Source organism: Notolepis coatsorum, assembly GCF_963971535.1.
Source record: "Notolepis coatsorum genome assembly, chromosome: 3".
NCBI lineage: Eukaryota > Metazoa > Chordata > Actinopteri > Aulopiformes > Paralepididae > Notolepis > Notolepis coatsorum.
This window is the reverse complement of record NC_140167.1, coordinates 108173918-108198334: the sequence shown is the minus strand read 5'-3', so window position 1 is coordinate 108198334 and position 24417 is coordinate 108173918. Positions and strand designations below refer to the sequence as shown.

The 24417-nt window shown below is 42.2% G+C and overlaps 1 protein-coding gene across 1 annotated transcript in view; it reads right to left on the bottom strand.

Moving 5' to 3' along the window:
- Positions 1-2584: 2584 nt before the first annotated feature.
- slc15a2 (solute carrier family 15 member 2) overlaps positions 2585-24417 on the bottom strand; it is a gene marked incomplete at its 5' end in the record, with an annotated part of 130554 nt that continues 108721 nt past the window's right edge. Inside the window, 7 exons of the mRNA XM_084311335.1 lie at positions 2585-3077; positions 6915-7019; positions 8496-8639; positions 14333-14420; positions 20657-20764; positions 21582-21628; positions 21860-22045. Coding sequence (XP_084167461.1) covers positions 2871-3077; positions 6915-7019; positions 8496-8639; positions 14333-14420; positions 20657-20764; positions 21582-21628; positions 21860-22045 — 885 coding nt within the window. The 3' untranslated portion in view covers positions 2585-2870. The remainder of the gene's footprint in view (positions 3078-6914; positions 7020-8495; positions 8640-14332; positions 14421-20656; positions 20765-21581; positions 21629-21859; positions 22046-24417) is intronic.

Sequence of the window (24417 nt, the reverse complement as noted above, 5' to 3'; positions counted from 1 at the left end):
CTTCGGTGTGTAAACACACAGTGGGAGATGTTAGGCCAAAATATTATCCCAATGAAACAATCCAAAAAAGGCTAAACGCTGGGTGAGTGACTGTCTGATAAAAAGCTGGAAATCTTCAGTGTTATATAAACACACGAAAAACGGAATTGGATCAAAGACAGTCATAAAAAACTCACCCAGGCGTTGTGCGTAAAGAGCGTTGGAACAGAACGGAGCGAGCGCGTCGCCTCGGGGAAAGGGTGTCCAAGAGGAATGCTTCTTGAATATCCTGGAGGCAAAGCACAGGGAAACAACAGCAGGCAGCAGGAACGGCGAATGCAACTGAAATATCAAAACGATCCAACAAAACTTGAATGGGGAAACGGGGTATAAATAATACGGGAATGCTTAATTGACAAGCAGTGACAGCTGAGGGATGTGATTGATAAGCGTGTGGACGGGGGAGAACCAATCAACGACGTCTCTGGGAAGAAGCGTGTGAATAGGGGAATGAAATGATTAACAGAAAACAAATGGAAATAGAGCGAGTAGGCTTAAAGGAACAGGGCGAGTAAGTGAGCAAAGGACAAAAACCTCACAGTTATTTCCTCATTCCTCACCATAACTACTGAAATTAAATCTATAAGTTCCTTGTTGCAGTGTTTGCTTATATAAACAATTGGCAGGAAATCAAATATTTATTTAGAATGTGTATGCTGTAAAGTTGAAACCATCTCTTATAAAACAGTTTAAATATTTGCCCAAAAAGGTTGTCACTTGGTTGATGCTTCGCTGAGCCCACGTGCTTCAATAACACAAGGCTACAATTAGATAATTTGAAAATGTAGATATCAATCATAAAATAGTCACCTCCTGATCAGGGATTTAAATGATTCTTCTAAATTCTACGTTACGCAGAGAGGAAGAAGATAAAAGAAATTCCCAAGGCATGAAAAATGAAAATATTAGGGCTGTGTAGTTGACTAACCAATAATTATGTTGACTAATCGATTAGTTGATTTATTGCCAAATTTCTGAAATTTGAGTTTCCCACCTACAATAATGCAAAATATTGTACTTACCAGAGATGTGCTTATAATCTTTCAGGAATTAACTCATTCAGTATGAAAAAACAAACATATGAATCGAATTTATTGGTCAACAAATACCAAACCGATTGGTTAATCAACTATGAGGGGGCAGTCCAAGAAAATATTGATTTTGAGGGTGGGTACCTATGTATATGTGTGTTTTTTTGGGGGTCAGAAAATATATAATTCTAGTGGTAAAATATTAATAAATAAGACATTAAGACAGATTTGTTTGTCAACTGTTCAAGAATATGCGTCAGGATTACAACAATGCGTATAACACGACTGGGATTTGGGAGCAGCATAACTCCCTGAAGGTTTTTGATTGTTGAAGTTAATTAGGACTGATGTCTGTTGTCAAAAGTACCCTACATCACTTTATGTAAACTGAACCATTTTTATAGTAGTTCTATTAATGTGCTGTTAGCTGTATCAAGGACACTTCATAGCATGTAGCACTATAGCGGACTGGCCAACGGGAGCAGCAGGAGTTTTCCCGGTGGCCTGGCAGACTGGCAAATGCTTTTTTTTATTTTTAAATTTGTTTGTTTGTGCCCGCAGTCAGGCCACTGAACTCCGAAGCAGGCTAGGTCGGTATATATGTTTCTATTTGCACATATATAAGTTCAGGCAGGAATGAGATAACTTGTTATTCACAACCCAGCGCGATGCAGTGCGCCTGCGCAGGCCTCGCCAGTCACCAATCTCAAACGAGCCTATTAATTTAAATCATGATGAGATCAACTGCCGAAACCCGGGAGATATGAACGTTTTGGATATCTCTAGAATGGGTGAAGACGAACGTCGGACAAAAATTGAAAGAATGAGACGAAAGTGGGGCGCAATCAGAGGTGTTATTACGCGAGTTTTGAATCAGATGGACATTGAAATTGATGTGGAAACTCCGGATATCACTTGATCACTTTATTGGATGTACTGCTTGGAGTTAAAGAAGACAGTTTGTTGGAACCTGACCGTGAAATAGAACAGCTATAAGTCTGATCTATGATTTGGATGCTGATATTGAAGCCGCGAGATGTAAGGAGCGTGTCATTATGTTGAACTGATGGCAGCAGCGCGAGGGTGAGTATCACAGAGAGCGCCAGTGAAGTAGAGAAATGTAATGAAACGTGCACCGGTAAACTTCTATAAAGGACACTTTCGTATTATAACACGACATTTGGACAATCCATTATTTGGAAAGTAGTTATTCTACACTTTGGTGTAGTGTATACAACTTGTATGGTCCATTTTGTGTCCATGGTGCTGAAGCCAGGTCGCATTTATACTGATATATTGCAAATGGGCCTGGCCTGGCCTGCCTGAGTCAAATTCCCGGTAGGAATTATGGTCCCAGTCCGCGACTGGCATGTAGCCTAACTTGTCATTAATTCCTAAGCAAAAATCGTATATGTACAATGCTTGACAATCAGTTGTGAGGTTCACTGTGCATGGTTTAATAGAAAAAGCTGTATTCCATTTTGTATAGTCTACATTGTAATCTCTCACAAAAATACTTACCCTTTATATTTGAAGTGGTATCTCAACTGGAGTGTTAGTAAAAGTCAGGATGTCAGAAACACCAATGTGTTTGAAAACGTATCCAGCTGCCTGCCACATGTTAAAAACTCACAATTCACAAACAAAATCCATAAACATTTCATTATTAAAGGGGGACTCACTTCTCATGATTGGTTGCCTATAACCCCATGCTTATCATGTCACTCTGTTGCTCTTAGTTGCAGACCAGAATACACCATAATTGGCGATGCAAGGATAGCAAGGTGGGGTGTTTCAAAGTTACATTTTGGTGCTCTTCTCTATCTCGTTCAAGTATATGCCATCCGTTTGTTCTTTCTTGAGGTCGTCGTCCTCTTCTATCCTTGTGTCGTCCGGGAAAAGCTTGTCGAGCTGCTCGGGGTCGGCGTAGGTGTAGAAGTGCGCCATGATGGCGAATATGATGCTGACTGCGATCAACAGCCCGGCAAACAAGAGGAACTCTGTCCACTGGGTCAACAAGGAATATATGTGTCAGTCTGTTGTTTAATACATGATATGTGTCAGTCTGTTGTTTAATACATGATATGTGTCAGTCTGTTGTTTAATCCATGATATGTGTCAGTCTATTGTTTAATCCATGATATGTGTCAGTCTGTTGTTTAATCCATGATATGATGATGTGTCAGTCTATTGTTTAATCCATGGTGTGTGTCAGTCTGTTGTTTAATCCATGATGTGTGTCAGACTGTTGTTTAATCCATGATATGTGTTAGTCTATTGTCTAATCCATGATATGTGTCAGCCTATTGTTTAATCCATGATGTTTGTCAGTCTGTAGTTTAATCCATGATATGTGTCAGTCTATTGTCTAATTCATGATATGTGTCAGTCTATTGTTTAATCCATGATGTGTGTCAGTATATTGTTTAATCCATGATGTGTGTCAGTCTATTGTTTAATCCATGATATGTGTCAGTCTATTGTTTAATCCATGATATGTGTCACTCTATTGTTTAATCCATGATATGTGTCAGTCTATTGTTTAATCCATGATATGTGTCACTCTATTGTTTAATCCATGATGTGTGTCAGTCTATTGTTTAATCCATGATATGTGTCAGTCTATTGTTTAATCCCTGATATGTGTCAGTCTATTGTTTAATCCATGATATGTGTCAGTCTATTGTTTAATCCATGATATGTGTCGGTCTATTGTTTAATCCATGTGTGTCAGTCTATTGTTTAATCCATGATATGTGTCAGTCTATTGTTTAATCCCTGATATGTGTCAGTCTATTGTTTAATCCATGATATGTGTCAGTCTATTGTTTAATCCCTGATATGTGTCAGTCTATTGTTTAATCCATGATATGTGTCAGTCTATTGTTTAATCCATGATGTGTGTCAGTCTATTGTTTAATCCATGATATGTGTCAGTCTATTGTTTAATCCATGATGTGTGTCAGTCTATTGTTTAATCCATGATATGTGTCAGTCTATTGTCTAATCCATGATATGTGTCAGTCTATTGTCTAATCCATGATGTGTGTCAGTCTATTGTTTAATCCATGATGTGTGTCAGTCTATTGTTTAATCCATGATATGTGTCAGTCTATTGTTTAATCCCTGATATGTGGCAGTCTATTGTTTAATCCATGATGTGTGTCAGTCTATTGTTTAATCCATGATGTGTGTCAGACTGTTGTTTAATCCATGATATGCTTCATTGAAATTGATCACTGATTAGGGGTGGAAAGTAAAGCAGTACTTATAGTCACTTTATACTAGGGATAATTCCCATTTTTGGAACCCTAGCCCTATTTCTTACTTACCAATGATGGTGTTGATCGGTAGAGTCCACAGTGCAACACAAAGTAGATATCAGTGTGCTTTAGTCAGCTTGTACAGACAGGAGCTCAACTCCATTGACTTTGCATTAAAGGTCCCATGTTTTGCTATTCCTTTCACTATTTGGGCAATGTTACACAATTCCTGTGAGTCTAAGGAACACATCTGTAAGTTAAAAAAAAAAATCATTGTTTTGTATTTCTAATCAAGTACTCTAAAGCAGCATTTTCCCAATTCAAGATTTCAAGCAGTTTTGGGCTGGGATCCGCCCATACTCGCATAGCGCTTTGGGTGACAGTCACCCACACAGTCTGCACTGGCAGACAGAGAGAGACATAGAGAGATAGAGAGGGAGACTAATTCATTTCGCCAAAGCATTCGTAACTTGTTTCAAATGACAATATATACCCCCGTGAATATTATTGCATGGATCGGAATACGCGTGGGAGTGTGCGTGTGCGCTATGATATTTTGCAACAGGTTGACGTGACACGAGTGCCGACAGAGAGAGCAGAGAACGAGCGAGCAAGAGAGAGAGAGAGATAGAGAGGGAGAGAGAGAGAGAGAGGGATACAGAGCATTTACACACACTCCCGACTGCGTCCCGACTGCGTGTGTGTGTTTCCCCACACACACGCAGTCGGGAGTGTGTGTAAATGCTCCATATCCCTCTCTCTCTCTCTCTTGCTCGCTCGTTCTCTGCTCTCTCTGTCGGCACTCGTGTCACGTCAACCTGTTGCAAAATATCATAGCGCACACGCACACTCCCACGCGTATTCCGATCCGTGCAATAATATTCACGGGGGTATATATTGTCATTTGAAACAATCTCTCGCTCTCTCTCTCCCTCTCTCTCGCTCGCTCGTTCTCTGCTCTCTCTGTCGGCACCTGCGCCACGTCAACCCGCTTGAGGAAGTGTCAGTATTTCCACTCGCTCTGTTGTTGAGCGAATGGTTGAGTTTTCGCTACAACCATAGAGGGGGCGTTAGTTATGCAGATGAGAATGCTTATACGTCACAGGTACGCAAAATTCAGAATGGCTTAGTTCAGTGGAGGAGGATCTCGTGACATCTGAACTGGACTGATAAGCGAAAATGAGAATTAGAGCCACAGACCCCATTGATACAACCCCACATTGCTAGAAAACAATGCTAAACACTGGAAAAGGCTATTTATAAGACATGGGACCTTTAATGTGTGGCTAATTATCCAGAGCTAGTATAGGCAACAGCATGGATTGTGCTGAGAAAGAATTCTACCAATAATAATAATAAATAATAATGGATTGGATTTATATAGCGCTCTTCTCTGACTCTTCACAGAGCGCTTCACAGAGTCCATTATTCGTTCATACACAGTCATACCGGTGGTGGTAAGCTACAATTGCAGCCAGAGCTGCCCTGAGGCAGACTCACGGAAGCGTGGCGAATAATCATCGCCTACGGCCCCTCCGACCACCACCAACATTCATTCACATGCATACACATTCATACGAGGCAAGTAGGTTAAGTGTCTTGCCCAAGGACACAACGGCAATGGGATGGAAATGGGCTTGAGCGGGATTCGAACCACCAACCCTTCGATCATTGGACGCCCCGCTCTACCCCTGAGCCATAGCCGCCCCACAATCAACAACATTATTGATGCATAAGAAATAGGGCTAGGGTTCCAAAATTCTGAACCATCCCTTTAAGCACAATTCCTGTGCATTTGTACTTAAGCATTTGCATTTCAGAGAACTTTTTCTCCACTACATTCTCCAGTACTTCCCTACAAGTCACTTTGAAGGGAAAAGAAATCTGGATACAAAACATGTAATATGACACCCTTTTAAAGTTTAAGCATGAAAAGAAAGTCAAGAAGACAAGAACTCAGACTACTTTTACTTTTGATACTCAATGGTAGAATTTGTAATGCCGTCAAACAGTGATCTCTAGGCAAAACAGCCTATAAACCCACACATCAGATAAAAACAAAACCAATCCCTTCACTATCCCCTAAAGTGCAGTATAAAGATGGGCTATTTTGCCTAGATGTCACTATTTGACAGACTCTACCTTTAAGTACCTCCACCTTAAAATACTTCTGTTATACTTCCATACTTTTATTTAAGTAGACTTTTTGACAGGAGGACTTTTATCAGAGTACTAGTCTATCAGATGCTTTCTACTGTCTTTTACTTTTTTGGACTTCTTCCACTCCAAGAGCTCTAGATAGTAAAACTTCCACAACTGCTACTGAGACCATTGTTGAAGTTTTACTGCCCTCTAGTGGATTATTACAGAGCTTTGATTGTTTGGTAAAAACATTGCACCAAAAGGGGCAAAAGTGTTTCACCTAATCCCTCGTAATAAATATTGTGTCCGAATTAAAGGCTCATTGTGTTTCATCTGATCCCCCGTAATAAATATTGTGTCCGAATTAACGGTTCATTTGACTAGTAGGCCCTGCTTCCAAAATGTATCTCAGATGACCCATAATGCCATGATATCTTACCTGTTCTAGTCCTGCTCCTTCTGCCACAATCAGCACTATGACATTTCCAAAGGCAACAGTGAGCAGCCAACCAGCCTGCAGGACTGACTTCATGTTCGCTGGGGCCTGGCAGGGATGGAGAGGCAGTGTTAGGGTGAATAATAGCCCGATAGGTCAGACCCGCATGGAACTTATGCAGCCAGTTTGCCCATGGGCGGAGTTTATGGGGGTGCAGGGGGTGCATTGCACCCCCTGGTGGCCGGGGGTGAAATTGCTTTAAAAAAAAAAAAAAAAAAAAATCAAGATTATTTTTATTTTAATAAAATTATAATAATTGTGAGAAACAAATCTGAATTCTATTATGTTTTGTTTTACAATACATTCATTTTATAGTAGTAATCATGTCACATTATAAGGCGAACCTTCTGTAGTGTGGCAGTGAAAGGGTTAACGCGCGGCCAAGCACCACCATTCGCAGCAGCAGCAGCAGAATGCCCCTCGCGATAGTACATTGTAATGCTTGTACAAAGCCACTTATTCTGAGATAATAATTAATGTATCTGGATAACCAATGCACGGATTTTGTCGAGGCAGGTAGCGTTATTTCGGGAAAATTGATATCTATGGTCTGGTATATTTTTCGTCCACGAAAAATGGAGGCTGTAATAATTATTATTGCTCGAGAGTCTCTATGAATAATAATAATTAGAGCCTCCATTTTTCATGGACGAAAAATATACCAGACTATAGATATCAATTTCCCCGAAATAACGCTACCTGCCCCGACAGAATCCGTTCATTGGTTATCCAGATACAGATGAATTAGCATCTTAGAATAACAAATAACGCTTAAAATTTATCCCCTGTAGTGCTGTGTGTGTGAGTGTGTGTGTGTGCTGCTGTACTACCTAAATAAAAAAAAATTAGGGGTTAGGGCATTGTAAAAACGCTAAAATAATAAAATAAAGGTCAAAAAAAAACGCGCGCACGCGGGTATCGTTCGCTAAGCAGTCGCACCCCCTGGCGTCAAGTTCAAACTCCGCCTATGAGTTTGCGTACGTTCCATTGACCATATTCACATGGCGGCCATTTTGCTCTTATGTCATGCTCAGGTTGGGATTCCTTTCCGCCAATGGTGGGAGCAGGGTGGAGAAGCATCCGAACCTGAGCATGACATGAGGGCAAAATGGCCACCGTGTGAATATGGTCAATGGGTCTGACGTGTCAGGCGTATAGGTGATTAGAAGACACGGTTCCGGTTCACACACTCACCAGGATAGATACCTTGCCAAATCCCAGTTTTTGAGCTACTATAGACCTTTTTGGTGGAACTGTTTTGCGAGAGAACAGCTTGGGCCAAAGTTTATTGTATATATATATATATTTTGTTTTCACATTTGCAAGAATAAAGGAGGGAAAACACGCAGCAATTCACTGCAATTCGTATTATTTACCCCAGTCACTCACCACCACACAACTAACCTCTCTCCGAACATCACTATAGATACCAGTGATGGTTAATCATAGAGATGCAAAGTGAATCACTATGACACCACAGTGGTTCTGGGACTGGTATGATGCTGTATGGTAATTATGGCTGACCTGTGAGTAGGAGAACTCCAGGCCCGTGATGGAGAACATGACCTCTCCTGCTGTGATCAGGACGTACTGGGGGATCTGCCAGGCAATGTGCACGTTGTTGGCTTTCACATCCTCCATCTTGTAAGCCACCATCTCACCCAGTTCCTGACAAACACAGATGGACAGGATGAACCATATATTATAGGCATCGAAAAAATTATCATCATGTGAATTTCTTTCATATCACCCAGTCGTAGCTGATTGTGTTGTTAAAGGAACACGCCGACTTTTTGGGAAATGTTGCTTATTTGCCATCTACTCTTTTTTCAAAAAACAACAAGGCTTTTGAGGTGATAAAATCACTGCGCCCAGGCAGCAGTGGTTTGGCAAAAAAAAAATCAGAGTATATATCTGCTTAGGAAACGAAAATGTCTAATTTTATTTCTCCACGTGTGGTAAACTAAATACACAGATTACAACATGTTTACAGGAACGTTTTGGAGTTCTATTTAGAGTGTATTTTGTGACTGTTGGGAACTAGGCTACACTGGCACACCTACTTCCAGTGAATGACGCTAAGCTAGGCTAAAGGGTATGTGCCAGCGTTTCCGTTAGCCGGTAATTACCGGTATTTGACCGGCAAAATCTGTTGAAGTCCGACATATTTAATCTCTCCGGTCTTAATGTCCGGTGAAAATAATTCCCTCTAAGCACAATTTGATTATTTGAATTGTATTAAAATAGGCTAAAATTAAATAGCCTATGCGATGAACGAAACAATCATTACATTTGTTTCACCGTTGCTTCACCAAGCAGGTGTAACAATGACACCGCTGTTGTCAGCGCGAGCTGGCTGCTGCTAGATTTGCGACTGCATGCAGCTGCAGAGCCACAGAATCCACCATAACCCACCCATCTGTACCGGCACAATGCAGTACTCCAATTCAGCCATTGGCAATTCAGCTGTTGGGTGGGGGGCGCTATTGAGCGGTCCCCAGATAGAGCCTTAAAGGGGCTATGTACTGCTATTCCTAGCACTATTTGGGCAACTTTACACAATTCCTGTTAGTCTATTGAAGACATTTGTAAGGTTTTTTTCAAAAAAATGCATTGTTTTAGAGAGAGAGAGAGAGAGAGAGAGAGAGAGAGAGAGAGAGAGAGAGAGAGAGAGAGAGAGAGAGAGAGAGAGAGAGAGAAAAAAAAGACAGGCAAGGCCCCCTCTCTCCCTCCCTCCCTCTCTCTTCCTTTCTCTCCCTCTCGGCTCTCGGTGATGAGACGCGGCAGCTTGTGTTTTTTCTTTTTCTTTCTTTCAATCTCCCGTTTGCGGGTGTGTGGCGCGCGGCCGGCAGGTACCCCCCCCCCCAAGTGCCCCCTCTCTCTCCATCTCTCTCTCCCTCTCTCTTCCTTTCTCTCCCTCCAGAGCGCACGGGCCCCACTCCGCCTCGCAGCTGAGGAAGTGGCTTCCTCCACTCGCTGTCTAGTCTAGGTAGAATGGGGGCGGGCATTAGCTCCAACCACAGGGCCAATCGCATCACTGTGCGCTACCCAGAGCCCGAATGACGTGACTCAGGCCTTCAAATCAAAATGGCCTGATTTACTGGAGGAGGAAAGGGGCTGGGCTGAATCTGAGCAATCCGCCAATATGGTATTTAGACACTAAAACACATTGATACGAACTCCTATTACTATAATACAATGCTAGAGACTGAAAAATGACATTTATAGTACATAGCCCCTTTAAAACAGCTGCATCTGCTGGTCTGCAGCGCCATACTCTTTGCAAATAAGTCGTTGCGAGGTGGAGAGAGTCATCACGCAAACCCACGATAATGTTGCCGTCTCTCTCTGCCAAATTTCTCAGTTCTTTGCTTGATATAATTAATACAAATGTCCAATATAACGGAATTCGTTAGCTCATAAAAATGTGATTATAACAGACTGCTGTTTATTAATGTCGGGCGACTGCCCACAGACACCTATTTGATTTAAAGTCGGCAGCAGCACGGAGTCTCGGGACTTATTTTATTTGGAATATAATGACTGTATACGCAAAAGTAGCCTAGTTTTAAGTTCAAATATTATAAATCTACATGCCTTGAGGATGTCAATTATTTTTAAGCTCAATAAACTCTGACCGGAATTTCTCTCATTTGACCGGTAGATTTAAATCTACCGGACCCTGAGACCGGCAACAATTTTTTCGAATCCATGCTTAAAGGCCAACCTTCACGTTGTATTTTTGTTCAATAAACAATGTGGACTAGGCCAACAGTGACTTTCATGAAGAAGGGAAAAAAAAGTATTGAAATTGACCCAGTTTTAGCGTTTTTATCAAACATTTTGTCTGCCCAACACAATCACCACGCACATGGATATTTTAATCAATGGTTCATAACGTGCGTGTGTAATCGAAATGATCTCGTCACAACAGGTGCAGGGCACCAGGGGGCTCACCAGGGGGCGCTGAGAGTCACACACAGCTAGTGGCAGGCACTGCAGGCAGAGAGCCTTGCTACCATAGATATATGCTTGCTACTACTAGCCGAATGAAAATGTATCTGTTTCACCTAACACTATTGCTCCGTGATTATAGCCATCCATCTCTAAAGCTAACCACTATTTGTAAAAGCCACAACCACGTTACCATATTTGTAATAATGTAAATCATTGTGTCGTTGTACATATTGTGTTTATAACGTTAGTAGCTAACATAGCTTAGCTTGGTAGCTATTGTGCTAACAACATATCCCGACATCCGGCTCGCTGGCCGGCATGAACGGCCGACCCAAAATGGTTCTCTCCTCTCTGTACACCCCCGTCCCCACGGGTACCCCACCGGGGAGCCCACGGACGCGACAACGGCGGCAGCCGCAGGGTGCTCGAGCCCGCAAAGGCTAGTGGTACACGATAGCTATGAGCTAACTAACGCTACAGGCTCAAACACCCTACAGCCGCCGCCGCCGTCGCGTCCACAAGCTCCCCGGCAGGACACCCGCGAGTACGGGGGCACACAAAGAGGAGAGAACCACCACACAGGTCTGAGAAGAGGACTCAAACTCCTCTACATGCCCCGATCTCAAATGGTTCACGACAGTAGACATAATGCTAACGTTAGCCAGCGCCATATATCGAGTAGTACTATGACCCGGACGGGCAAGGCATACGTTTCCTGAAGTGACGTCACCGCCGTGCTAGCGTCTGATAAGGTTTTTAGATTCGGCTCATTAATATGCACCTGTAGTGACGTCGGCGTTTGATAAGCTTTTTTGATTCGCGCGTGCATGTTATTCGTGCGTGGACCTTTTTAACTCTTTCAGAGTGGCATTTCCGGTGTCAAATGGAAAAAAATAAATAATGAAATTATATACCAATGATGTAAACTACCCATAATTGATCAGTAGGGTTTAACCTGGAGGTTGGGCTTTAAAGGACCGAGGACGGATATATCCGTGGCAAGGTTGTTTTGGCTTTTATTCCATTTTAATAACCTATTCAAGGTCGCCAAGCGGCACTGCAGATTTACCCTACTCTTTGAATTCGAGAAAGTGCATTACCGGCCAGATCCTCTTAGGGGCGCTGTATCGATAATGCAGTGTTCCCTGTGGCAGAAGCTGTCTTTTTTTTTCTGGATCTCTAATGTCGTTTTCTACTCACCTGAAGTGATCGCTATTGCCTGTTGCACGGAATACGTTTTGGATAGCAGATTTCACTATGCAGTAAGGGGATATATCATCAGCCAATGGACATATCGATCTACCAGATGGCGATCGATAACTGGGAAATGCTCGGGGGGATCCAACCGGCTCATGGTAAGATCTTTTTCGCGTAAATTACATGCTGAACAGAGCTTGTTATGATACTCAACCAGGCGATCAGCGTATGTGGCTACTGAGATTAACATGGTTATTGGTAATCAATAATCAGAAACGACGTCCCCCGCCCCCCCCCCCCCCCCTTTATGCATACATGCTTGAGGATCGTACCGATCATATGCAGTTTGAGTTTTAACTGTAGCTTCTGTATAACGGAAATGCCATTGGATATAACGTTAGTAGCTATTAGCCCTTTATCTAGCCTTCCAGGAAATATCCTAGCCGGAATCCCTTATAACGCTTATATTCACAGCGCTATAAAATGAGAACGTATTGATGAATTTTTTTTTCTTTAAGCCATTTTGAAGGGACGGTTTATGGTCTCAATTCACAAGACGGAGAGGCTTAGGCTAAGCTTCTTCCCCCAGGCCATCAGAGCCTTGAACAATGAACATTGAGAGACACAGAAACTGAACTATCCACACACAAGTACATACACGACACGCACGCTGAGCACGCTCACACACTAGCAGCCACTTTAACACTCATGACGCACACACGCACACTTATGGCCAGAGGAAAGGCCACTTAAAGTAGTATAACATCAGGAACAGTGTATTGCACTACTAAAGCTAACTAGCATGTCCTATATGCTCTGTAAATACTAATGTACAGATACCGAGATGGCACACCATGTACCTGTTTATTGCACTGTTTTATTGGATTCTATTAATATGTTGTACCACTGTATTTTTATTGGATTCTATTATATTTTGTACCACTGTATTGCACATCGTCGCGGGCAAGACCAGCCGCATTTCATTGTATACCTGTATGCCGTAACAATTAAAACTCTTGAATCTTGAATCTTGAATCTTGACAGATAGCAATACTATAAAGTATAGATGTAGCTCTACAAACAGCCCCACGGACTGTGCAAGTCTGTTTACATATGCTGGTCGTCTAGAGCAGGGGTAGGCAACCCTAGGCACGCAGGGGCATTTGCATAGGCACAGGGGGCAGCAGTATAATACAAAAAATAATATATAATTTTTTTTTTTTGCTTTGAAATATTATAGTGAAATATTTTGCACTGTTGTCGCATTGATCTTGTTGAAATCCTCCCACAGGTTCTTTTTACTACCACATATTTAATTGAGATCCTTTATTTATTTATTATTTCAATTTAGCTGGAAATACATTGCTACATCATTCAGTAACATTTGCAGAGCCTTATAACAAAAACATTATTACGGTCACCATTGTGACCAGTGGGATTAATCAACATTGCACATGTTAAAAGCCATTTTTTTTTACTCAAAATGTGAGTATTACCAAGTCAACTTGTGTTCTTAAAACAATGACAATAAACATAGTTTTATTAGGTTGAAATAATGTGGTTGTGTACTTATTTTTCTGTTAACTTATTATGGATTGAAAACTGAAAACCGTAATGCACAGTAACTGAACTCAATATTTTTAAGTTCTGGTAACTTATTATTTTATTTTTTTTACAGTGTAGTCTTGCGATCAATCAAAACTTATTTACACGATATACCTCACATTCACCCTCCATTCACATCCTGGTGTTCTCCTGGTGTTCTCCATTAGGCCTGTAGGTGGAGCTATGACAGCACACGTACAGTACACACACCGATGGTGTGTGATGTGTCCAAAAATGAATGGGCAAATGTGAGTGAAATGGTTGCACTGTATGCAGCTGTTTGTCTGCATTGCATTCCCCCCCCCCCCCCCCCCCCAACTCAGATTTAGGGTTGATACAACCATCATAATAATATTGTTAATAATAACAATAACAATAATGATGTAATAATGATCATAAAAAAGACCTGATTATGAGAAAAAAAATGTACGATGCATGGAATATTGTTGAGGCACACTAGTTACAACTATATTTCAAACAGGCACTCCATGTCAAAAAGGTTGCTGACCCCTGGTCTAGAGTGATATTAGACGCATGCCAGTGGCCGCCAATGTGTTAATAGTCTTAATTATTTTTGGATATCTTAATGAACAAAATCTCACCTTTCTGATTACGACAGTATATGCCGCCCCAAAGTCGAGCATACCCAGGTTGATGGAGTTCTTGGACTCTATTGTGACATCTGAATACCTACCAGAGAGAGTGGAATGAATGAAGGATGAGGTGAGAGTTTAGTAACATGTCTGCAATTAATCAAATACCCCAATCAATCAAGTCATCACTTATGTCTTTAGTTATTGTAATTTTCTGGGAGCTCATGTTTCTTACACCTCTCCAGGCTGTAATTCAATCCAACAGGGCAACTGTCCAACACGAAAGAATGCTACTAAAAGCACTAAAATTGTGTCCTTTCTAGGTCATGTCACAGTTAAATAAAAATACATAATTTGCCATGTCACCGTCCTCACCTGTCCACAAAAACTTCCTTTTTCCTCCCTCTATGGTGGATGAAGCCTTCAGCAACTGGTCTAAGGCTGAGGTTACACCTTTCGTATCATCTTCGTATTGTTTTCTTATACGCATCGCCGCGTATCGCCGCGACGTCATGCGCCTCGAGTCACACTTTCGTTTTTTTTTTCGTTTTGTCACCAGAGCACACTGATGTAGTACACTGCCAAAGCAGTAGGTGGCAGTAGGTGGCAAACATGAAGGCAATTTCAACCAATCAGAACGAATGTGCCAATACACTTCCTGGAAGCTCCAGCAAAGAAAATGTCAACAAGGCAGGCGCCTATGCCGCGCCACCATCTTGCTCAATGCAGCAATTCTTTTTTCAGCAAAGCCTAATAAAAGTGCAATAAACAAAACGGATACATTCACTGTGTGTTCTGCCTGTCATTTGTTGATGAAACAAAACTAACATCAACACAAGTGACCACCAAGAGCGGATAGTTTAGGCTAAAAAACGATCGGTAGCATTGTACATTGTAGCATTGTTAGCTGCATGCTAACGTCAATGGAGTATGCCATTATAACAATATAGCATTGTGGCTAGAAGCTAACGTTAGCTCACGCTACTTAGCCAGCATCAAAACTGATGATATCGCGAGCTATCAGTAGTTAGATAACATTAGAGACAACGCTGTGTGTATTAAACAAAGGTGAATAGATGACTGGGCCATTTTGTTTAATGCTTCTTAAGTTGAAAGAGGAACTCTGAGCTAACAGGGTCTGAATCCTGATAGCTCACGTTAGCCAGCTGCTCATGCCATCGGTAATGCTAGCAGAATGAATGGATGTAAACTTTATTTAACATATTGCATATGGGTACAATACAATACGGCTCAATACAAACAATTGTTAAGGGAATGCAGACTGTTGTAGCTTGGACTGGGGTCCTTATAACAATAACTTGACAACACATGGTAGCTGAAGCTATTTTGGGACACGGAGCTCTGTCCCAAACACACACACACACACACACACTCTGCTGTCACCGGAAGGGCACGCAGATGGTATCTACTGCGCATGGGCGTTTTCGCAACAACGGCTAGCGTGCTGACTACACGCTGTTTGTTGACTCGTTTTTTTGCGTATCTCCAAACGCAAACACAATTTTGCGTTTCAGCCGTATCCACAAAAAAACGCCAAAAAACGTGTTTCTGTGTAGATAGGACATGATACGTCGTCAAAAACGTATAAAAAAACGCCAGGAATACACTAGTCTAACCTCAGCCTAAGAATGGCATTCTGAGCATTTACGATCTGTACCAAGACAGTTAATTTATGTCCTTCACACAAGTGTCCCTAAAGTTTAACTTACCAAACTTTTTTTTTTCAGATATCTGCACATAAGTGATTTCGTTAAGAATAAATGTGCTAATTTGCCCATATGCCTCCAAAAACTGTGATTGACCACATCTTGGAGGTAAAGGTTACAACCAAAGGCTCAATATCTAAACTATATAACATCATATCCTTATCCTTACCTTCTTCAGTATTGGCTATAAGACAGAACTGGGAGTCCGATCTAAATCATCAATTTACAGACAAAGAATGGGAAAAGGCTCTTGCCTGAATACACTCATCCTCAATATGTGCCCGCCATTCACTGATACAGTTCAAGCTCCTCCACCGTCTATATTGGTCAAAGACTAGACTTGCGAAGATAAATCCTGGCATAGATCCCACATGCGACCGGTGCCACCAAGCCCCTGGCTCGCTTATCCATATGTTTTGGCATTGTCCAGCTCTGGCCCCTTTCTGGACTTCCATTTTTAAATCTTACTCAGATATCTTAGCTGTGAATGTTGACCCATGCCCTCTCATTGCATTATTTGGCCTGACACCGAAAAACACAGCAATATCCATTGGGCAATCCAATGCTATGGCCTTTGCCTCACTTATTGCCAGACGCCTCATCCTATTCAACTGGAAGGCAGCCACTCCCCCTTCACATTTGCACTGGATGAGGGATGTTATGTCTCTCATACGTACATATAGAGAAAATCACAACACAAAGCCACACAGATACTTTCCATAAAACATGGCAGCCCTTCCTACTTCACTTCAAAACCCATATGACCTAAGCCCCTTCTCCCAAACCTCAGACCCCACGACCCCCCTCCTTCCCCTACCTACCTTTCTGACACTGCTAGTCCACGTATGGCTGGGGAGATGGCATTGTGGTGGTCTTATATCGCTGAGGGTGTTACATTTACTTTCGTTTTTTTTGGTGGGAAACTACTATCAGGAAAATATGCTACCAAAATGGAGAGTATTACTTATATTCAGTGATGCCACAGATTACTTGTAAAAGTAATCTGATTACTGATTACTCCTTTAAAAAGTAATCTAAGTTACTTTACTGATTACTTGATTATCAGAGTAACTTAGTTACTTTGAAAGTAACTAGGTTACGAAGTCGTCGTCATTCCCCCAACAGTTTTTTTTAAACGCTTTATTGAAAGTGCATAAATTGTTTTTAACTTGTTTCTCTGCACATAACGTAAATTGTTAAACTAGTGCTTCAGCTTCTGTACCATCAAGTATGGTAAAGCAACAGTCTATGATGCTCACAGCATTAGAGCAGCCAGCCAGTGGTTTTACAAAACCAGTGTATCACATCTAACAAATGCAGGCTGAACTATTCAATTATATCAACTGTAACTATTAAATTGTTTTTATAAATGTCTCTCTATAAACATACAATCAGTCTCTCTTTTTTTTTTTATTGGTCTTTTTCCCCCTCCATTTTCCGCCGATTCTCTCCCATCCCAATGTTAGTCGTATGCCAATTCCCAGTCCCTTCCTGGTCGCTGCGCACTTACCCCCCACAGTCAGATCATCTGGGAGAGTGGAGGCTACCACGTGCTTCCTCCGACACACGTCCAGCCAATCACCGCTTCTTTTCACCTGGCAGTGCGGATTCTCATTGAGAGGGCGTAGCGTGTGGGAGGACCACACTATCCCCCTCACGTCCAATCCGCGCTTAGCAGGCGCCCCGACCGAACTGTAGGAGTCGCTGTTTACAACGACCCGGACCCACCCCGCCAGCTTCTCCCACCCTCTGATACAGCCAATTGTATCAGTGCAGACGGCCAGCCAAGCTGGTGACAACCCCGGAGCTGTGAGCTGGATTCGAACAGGCAAATCCAGCTCAGCTCCGGGGCTGGTGACGAACGCAATCTCCGCTCGGCCACCTAACCGCCCCCACAATCAGTCTCTCTTTAACATGTAAATTAACTGTAAATCTGGCAAATAAGAGCTTTTGCTCTGCCACCATCAAATATACATTAATCAAAAGGGAAAGAAACAATCTCTCTCTTTTTCTGTTTGGCTGGTGGACCTCCGAGTCCTCCTGTACCTAGTCGAAGCGTCGGCTAGTGTTGTGATTCCAGATGCTTTCAATGCAATTGGATGTGCTGTTTTTAGCGGTAGACAGTATTTTGTTTCCTCCGCATATGAATGTTTTTTTCACCCGGCTTAGCTGACACAAACGTGAAGTAGTGACTGAGGCTACGTTTAGACGAGCGTTTTGGGATGGAAGTCTGAACAGAAACCGCAAAAGTCGTCTTGCGGTTTCACTTTTAATTTAGACAAGCGTTTTGGGGTGGAATTCTCCGTGCAGACGAGGCTGTAACGACGGAGCCCTGTTGTCACACGATTGGCGCATATGTCACATGACGTGCTGTGAAGACCCGCCCTACTCTGCCTCTGATTCGCAGACTGTGGATGGGGAATGTGATTGGACCAAAGCAGAGTCACTCACAGACAGAGGGTCCAGTCACGCCGCGGGACACATTCTTGTGCAACCCTTTCACTGCCACACGACGTCACTCCCAAATAATGTATTTTTGACTGTCGAAAACGAAATAAAATACTGCATTCCGCCTGCATTATGAATTTATGATGAGATAGTAACAAAATAGTAACGCACAGCCACTTGGACAAGTAACTGCAATCAGATTACTGGCTTTTAAAGATTAACGCGTTAGATTACTATTTTTGGGGAAAAGTAATCAGATTACAATAACGCGTTACTTAGTAACGCGTTACTGGCATCACTGCTTATATTACATATTATTATTATTACTGTTTTTATTTATTTATATATATATAAAAAAAAATCGTATTATTTATTTATCTATTTTAATTTTACCTAATTTCTTTTTGCACAGTTATTTTTTCTGTCACATCTGGATTTATGTTAAATTATAATTTTTTTTTAATTCATGTGTATTATATGTATGTTTGTTGTCACTCTCCTTGGGTGGGATGGGGTGGGGTTAGTTAGGGGATAGGAATAGGGAATGAAATGGAAGATGTATAATTTGAAAGTATAACTGGAATGTATAGATTTGGATCAATTCTTCTAATAAAAAAAGATAAAACACAAAATACATATTTGGTTGCTATTGACCATATTCACACGGCGGAACACACGGCACACATTTTGCTCTTATATCCTGCTCAGGTTGGGTTCTGTTACCACCTTGGTACCAGGAGAGATGCAGGCAGCAGCCAGCTCAACTACTCCGAAAAAACGCAACTCGCTCATTCATGGTTTGCTTAGCAATATTTAGGTCGGAATCGATTGGTATGTTGCCAAATGCCCAAAAAATAGGGTCTACAGAGGTTGAAAAGAACTAACTTACCCTTAGAGATCAGTCTGGATAAACTCCACCCCAAAAGCACATTCGCTCTACAATATCTCTCCACAAGCACATTTTACTCTACAACATCTCTCTGCACCAGGGGTTCTCAAACTTTTTTATACCACAACCCTTTATTTAGGATTTTCTTTTGCGACCCCACACTTAATGTATTGCGTAATTTCAAACGTGGAAATAAGGAATATCAAAATAAAAGCACATGTTGTTGAACTGAGGCCTGCTGCGTCATGCGTAATGAACAGATCTTTGATACAGTTGTCCAAATTGTCCGCGCTCTCTCTCCGAAATTGTTCAATGAGCCCTTCTAGTGGCTACAGATGATGGGCTACAAATGCTGTTTTTTTGCAACATTCTTTTCCTACAAAAAGCCATCAAGCAGAGTAAATTATACACCCAAATCGCCGCTGATTATCCTGGAGTGCCACTCAATGGGGTTTCTTAATCCAGCTCTCCGTTTATTTTAGCTGAGTCCAAACAGGTCTGTGTCCCGACCTTGTAGTTCCAGATTCAACGCATTGAGGCGGTCAAATATGTCGGCTCGATATGCCAGCATTCATTATCAGCACATTTCTCTGCCAATGGGTTGTTGTTTTTGTCTGCAAGGAAAAGGCGATTTAATACTCTGCCTCGAGATAGCCACCTCACTTCAGTGTGGTATAGCAGCTGGTTATGCGCAGAGCCCATTTCATTGTGGCCAACCGGCACCGCTTCTGACAACAAACCTACCCATTTGCAAGTCCAGGTTACACACAAAATACCAGACCCCCCCTCCCGCGATTATACATGCGCAGGATGTAGTGAGATTGGAATACTGTGTGTCGTCGGCCTCCATTGATGAGGGGGGTGAGACATGGCAAATACACACAGCTGCCAGGTGTAAAAACTCTAATTAATAAAGGAACATTGTATCTTATCTTATCATATCTCATCTTATCCAATTAATAAAGGAACATATTATCTTATTTTATCTTATCTAATGAATAAAGGAACATTTGATCTTATCTAATTAATAAAGGAACATCTTATCTTATTTTATCCAATTAATAAAGGAACATTTAATCTTAACTAATTAATAAAGTAACATATTATCTCATCTAATTAATAAAGGAACATCTTATCTTATTTTATCCAATTAATAAAGGAACATTTAATCTTAACTAATTAATAAAGTAACATATTATCTTATCTAATTAATAAAGGAACATCTTATCTTATAATACGTTGGATGTTGACTCCTCCGGTCTTACTCACAGTTTCCTATGCACAGTCTTGTTAGCAGAGACGCCGTAGTCTGGAGGCACACTGAAGCTCACGTCTCCCACTTTCAGGTTGAGAGCCTCGGGCTGTGTGTTGATAAACCTGTTGAAAGACAGCAGTTGCAGTTAGCCTCGGACCTTTTATACCAATCCCCCCATTTAGAATACACATCAACTGGGCGGTTAGGTGGCCGAGCGGAGATTGCGTTCGTCACCAGCCCCGGAGCTGTGAGCTGGATTCGCCTGTTCGAATCCAGCTCACAGCTCTGGGGTTGTCACCAGCTTGGCTGGCCGTCTGCACTAATACAATTGGCAGTATCAGAGGGTGGGAGAAGCTGGCGGGGTGGGTCCGGGTCGTTGTAAACAGCGACTCCTACAGTTCGGTCGGGGCGCCTGCTAAGCGCGGATAGGACTCGAGGGGGATAGTGTGATCCTTCCACTCGTTACACCCTCTCGATGAGAATCCGCGCTGCCAGGTGAAAAGAAGCGGTGATTGGCTGGACGTGTGTCGGAGGAAGCACGTGGTAGCCTCCACTCTCCCAGATGATCTGACTGTGGGGGGTAAGTGCGCAGCGACCAGGAAGGGACTGGGAATTGGCATACGACTAACATTGGGATGGGAGAAAATCGGAGGAAAATGGAGGGGAAAAAAAAAAAAAAAAAAAAAATACACATCAACTTGCATACTGTTCACGACTAGAAAAGCTTTGGTTATTATATGTATTTGAACAAGGTAACAGATATTATCTCTTCAAGATCACTCTCTTGCTGTTCAGACAAATATGTGACCGCAGGCACAGATAATAGGGTCATGTTAAGCAAGCTTCAAAATTTTTTTTTATTACATTATATCAAAGTACAAGTTCTTACCTACAAAATGACGTGTCACGTATGAAATAAAATACTCTGGGGAAAATTACCTCAAGAGTGTGTGCCCGTTTTCATTTTTATGTATGTAGTCCTCCACCTGGAATATCAAGAAACACAATTACGTCAAGATAAAAATAGCCCGGCTTCAAGTGACATTCATTACACCCAAGACTCCGCAGGAGTCGTATGAGCTGGTCCCTGAACATTAGGCAGTAGAGCAGCATTACTACATTCAGGTCAAGAATGTGAATGTGTGTCTTCTGCACTGGGTCAGTACTTCTTCTCTTAGAGGGCTTGATAACCACTGACCCAGGTCAATGTAACTCACCAGTTTACACTGGATCCCAGCGGCTCCGGTCTCGTTCTGATATATGATGAGACTGTAGGCTTTCTCTTCTGCAAAGTTCTGGATACATTTTGTGGCTCCGGTATCGGCGATTCCAATATAGGCAACGTCCATTTCCAGGTCTTTATTGGCCGCCTCTAGTGGAAGCATCAGGTATTCAGCAGGGTCCTAGCAGATGCAATGAGAGACTCAGGCTTATGTTCCGCTCAAAGAGATTCATTGTGGATTTTGGTCGGTCCTCGTCAACTCGTAAAATCTTACATTTATCATGTGACCATGCCGTATAATGAGGTGATGGTGTTCAGGTGTGCTGGCTAAGTCAGAACGTCAGGACAACTCAGATCCAAGGCAGCAGATTCAGTTGGATTATTCAACCTTTCTTTCTTGATGCAGGTGGTTTTGATCAACTTTTAGGAATCCCAGAATGTCAATAACATATTTCTGATGATGTCTCATGATGCTCCATGGGCATGTTTGCACCACAAAAGGTGAAAGGTCAACGATACATCACAACTCATAAACTGGAGTTTACCACTGGTATTTACTACTTGGCCAGCCATTCGAGCGCCTGGTCAGAAATGTCACACGAGTTGATGAGGACCGACTGAACACACCTTGAAGCTAGAGGGGGCAGTTCCAATCTACACAGTAAAGCCAATACCTTCCCAACGCTACTGTGCAATTAAAGGCAAATTCAGAGAACTCCACCTGTTTTCTACCCAGAATATAATACTGCTTCTACCTCATGTAAGATGAAACGATGGTTGGAACACTGCATTTTCTATCATTCACCTCATTATAGAATATATCTGGAGCCATTAGGTAGCGGTATACATGAGAGAACAGTTGATCGCCCCTTTACACAAATAGAAGAAGATCCGACTGAAATGGCATAATGCGATGAGGGACAGGATACTTCACAAGTGCACACTATGCATCTCTATGGTTTAGCTATATGGCTGGAAAACAACATCAACCTAGTTCCTATATTGGGATGGTGGTTTGTCAAGAGCTAGACAGACCGACTGTTAATCAAAAGGTTGCAAGAATAACCTGCAAGAATAAAGTCTGCCTGAAAATAGTAGCTGCAGTTGAAGGGTTCGTCAATGTATGTCATATTTCATGTCATATAATTATAGGCAGTGTGCGATCCATAGCAAGATCTTTGGGTGAGCCCGCGTCGGGGGGGGGGGGGGGGGGGGGGGTGCGCGGCGCGGAGTGCTCAGGACAACTCACTTACCGTCCGGCCGTCTGGACGGGGCTTCCACAGCACATTCCATGATAAAAAAAAATATCTATTTAGTTAGATAGAGATGATTATCTCTCAGACTCCTGACTTACTAACAATATGAAATACTCCTGGTCCCAAGCATTATTTTCTCGACTGACGAGTCACTGAGCTTGCTTCGACCACTAGGAAACGCGCCCATATTTCATATCATATTTGAAGACCCTAATAGGCTACATTTATTTGCTTGCTGCATTTACATTGGCTGCGCCGGCACCGTCACCGATCGTTGTAATATTAATAATAGTCCCCACGGCCACCGGAGCAGCACCAGCCGCAGGTGTAATTGCGCCTGTAGATGATCCGATTCCCGCCTCCTGCTGCTCTGTCAGCTTCACTGTCTTCGTGAAACCAAAATTGGTTAGACATTTTACTGGCTGTCAAAACGATCACTGTCTGTGTCAATAAGTAACAGCCACAGCACAGGTTACATACGGGTCAAGTTTGATGTGTGCCGACAGTGCCGTGCAGGCTGTAGCGCCGCCGCGCACCGAATGGTAATTGCAAGAATAGCATGCATGTTGCCATATTACGTGTGAATTAGTGCGCAAATCATTAATCATACATCCAAAATAGCATACGTTTATTATTATACACGATGATGATACAGAAAATTACAGAAAAATTAGAAATGCATGGCAAAAGTAGCATTTATTTTCAGTAATTTAGAGACCCCCCAAAAAATCGCAAATCAAGTTTGCAGGGGAGCTGATGTCTGATCTAGGGGAGCTATAGCTCCCCGGGCTCCCCTCCTGGATCGCACCCTGATTATAGGAAATAAACTTGGTTCCATGGTTTTAACGTGTTCCTAGTGTGAAGCATCCAACGTGTTCCTAGTGTGAAGCATCCAACATGTTCCTAGTGTGAAGCATCCAACATGTTCCTATAGTGTGAAGCATCCAACATGTTCCTACAGTGTGAAGCATCCAACATGTTCCTACAGTGTGAAGCATCCAACGTGTTCCTAGTGTGAAGCATCCAACGTGTTCCTAGTGTGAAGCATCCAACATGGTCCTAGTGTGAAGCATCCAACATGTTCCTACAGTGTGAAGCATCCAACATGTTCCTACAGTGTGAAGCATCCAACATGTTCCTAGTGTGAAGCATCCAACATGTTCCTACAGTGTGAAGCATCCAACATGTTCCTACAGTGTGAAGCATCCAACATGTTCCTAGTGTGAAGCATCCAACATGTTCCTACAGTGTGAAGCATCCAACATGTTCCTACAGTGTGAAGCATCCAACATGTTCC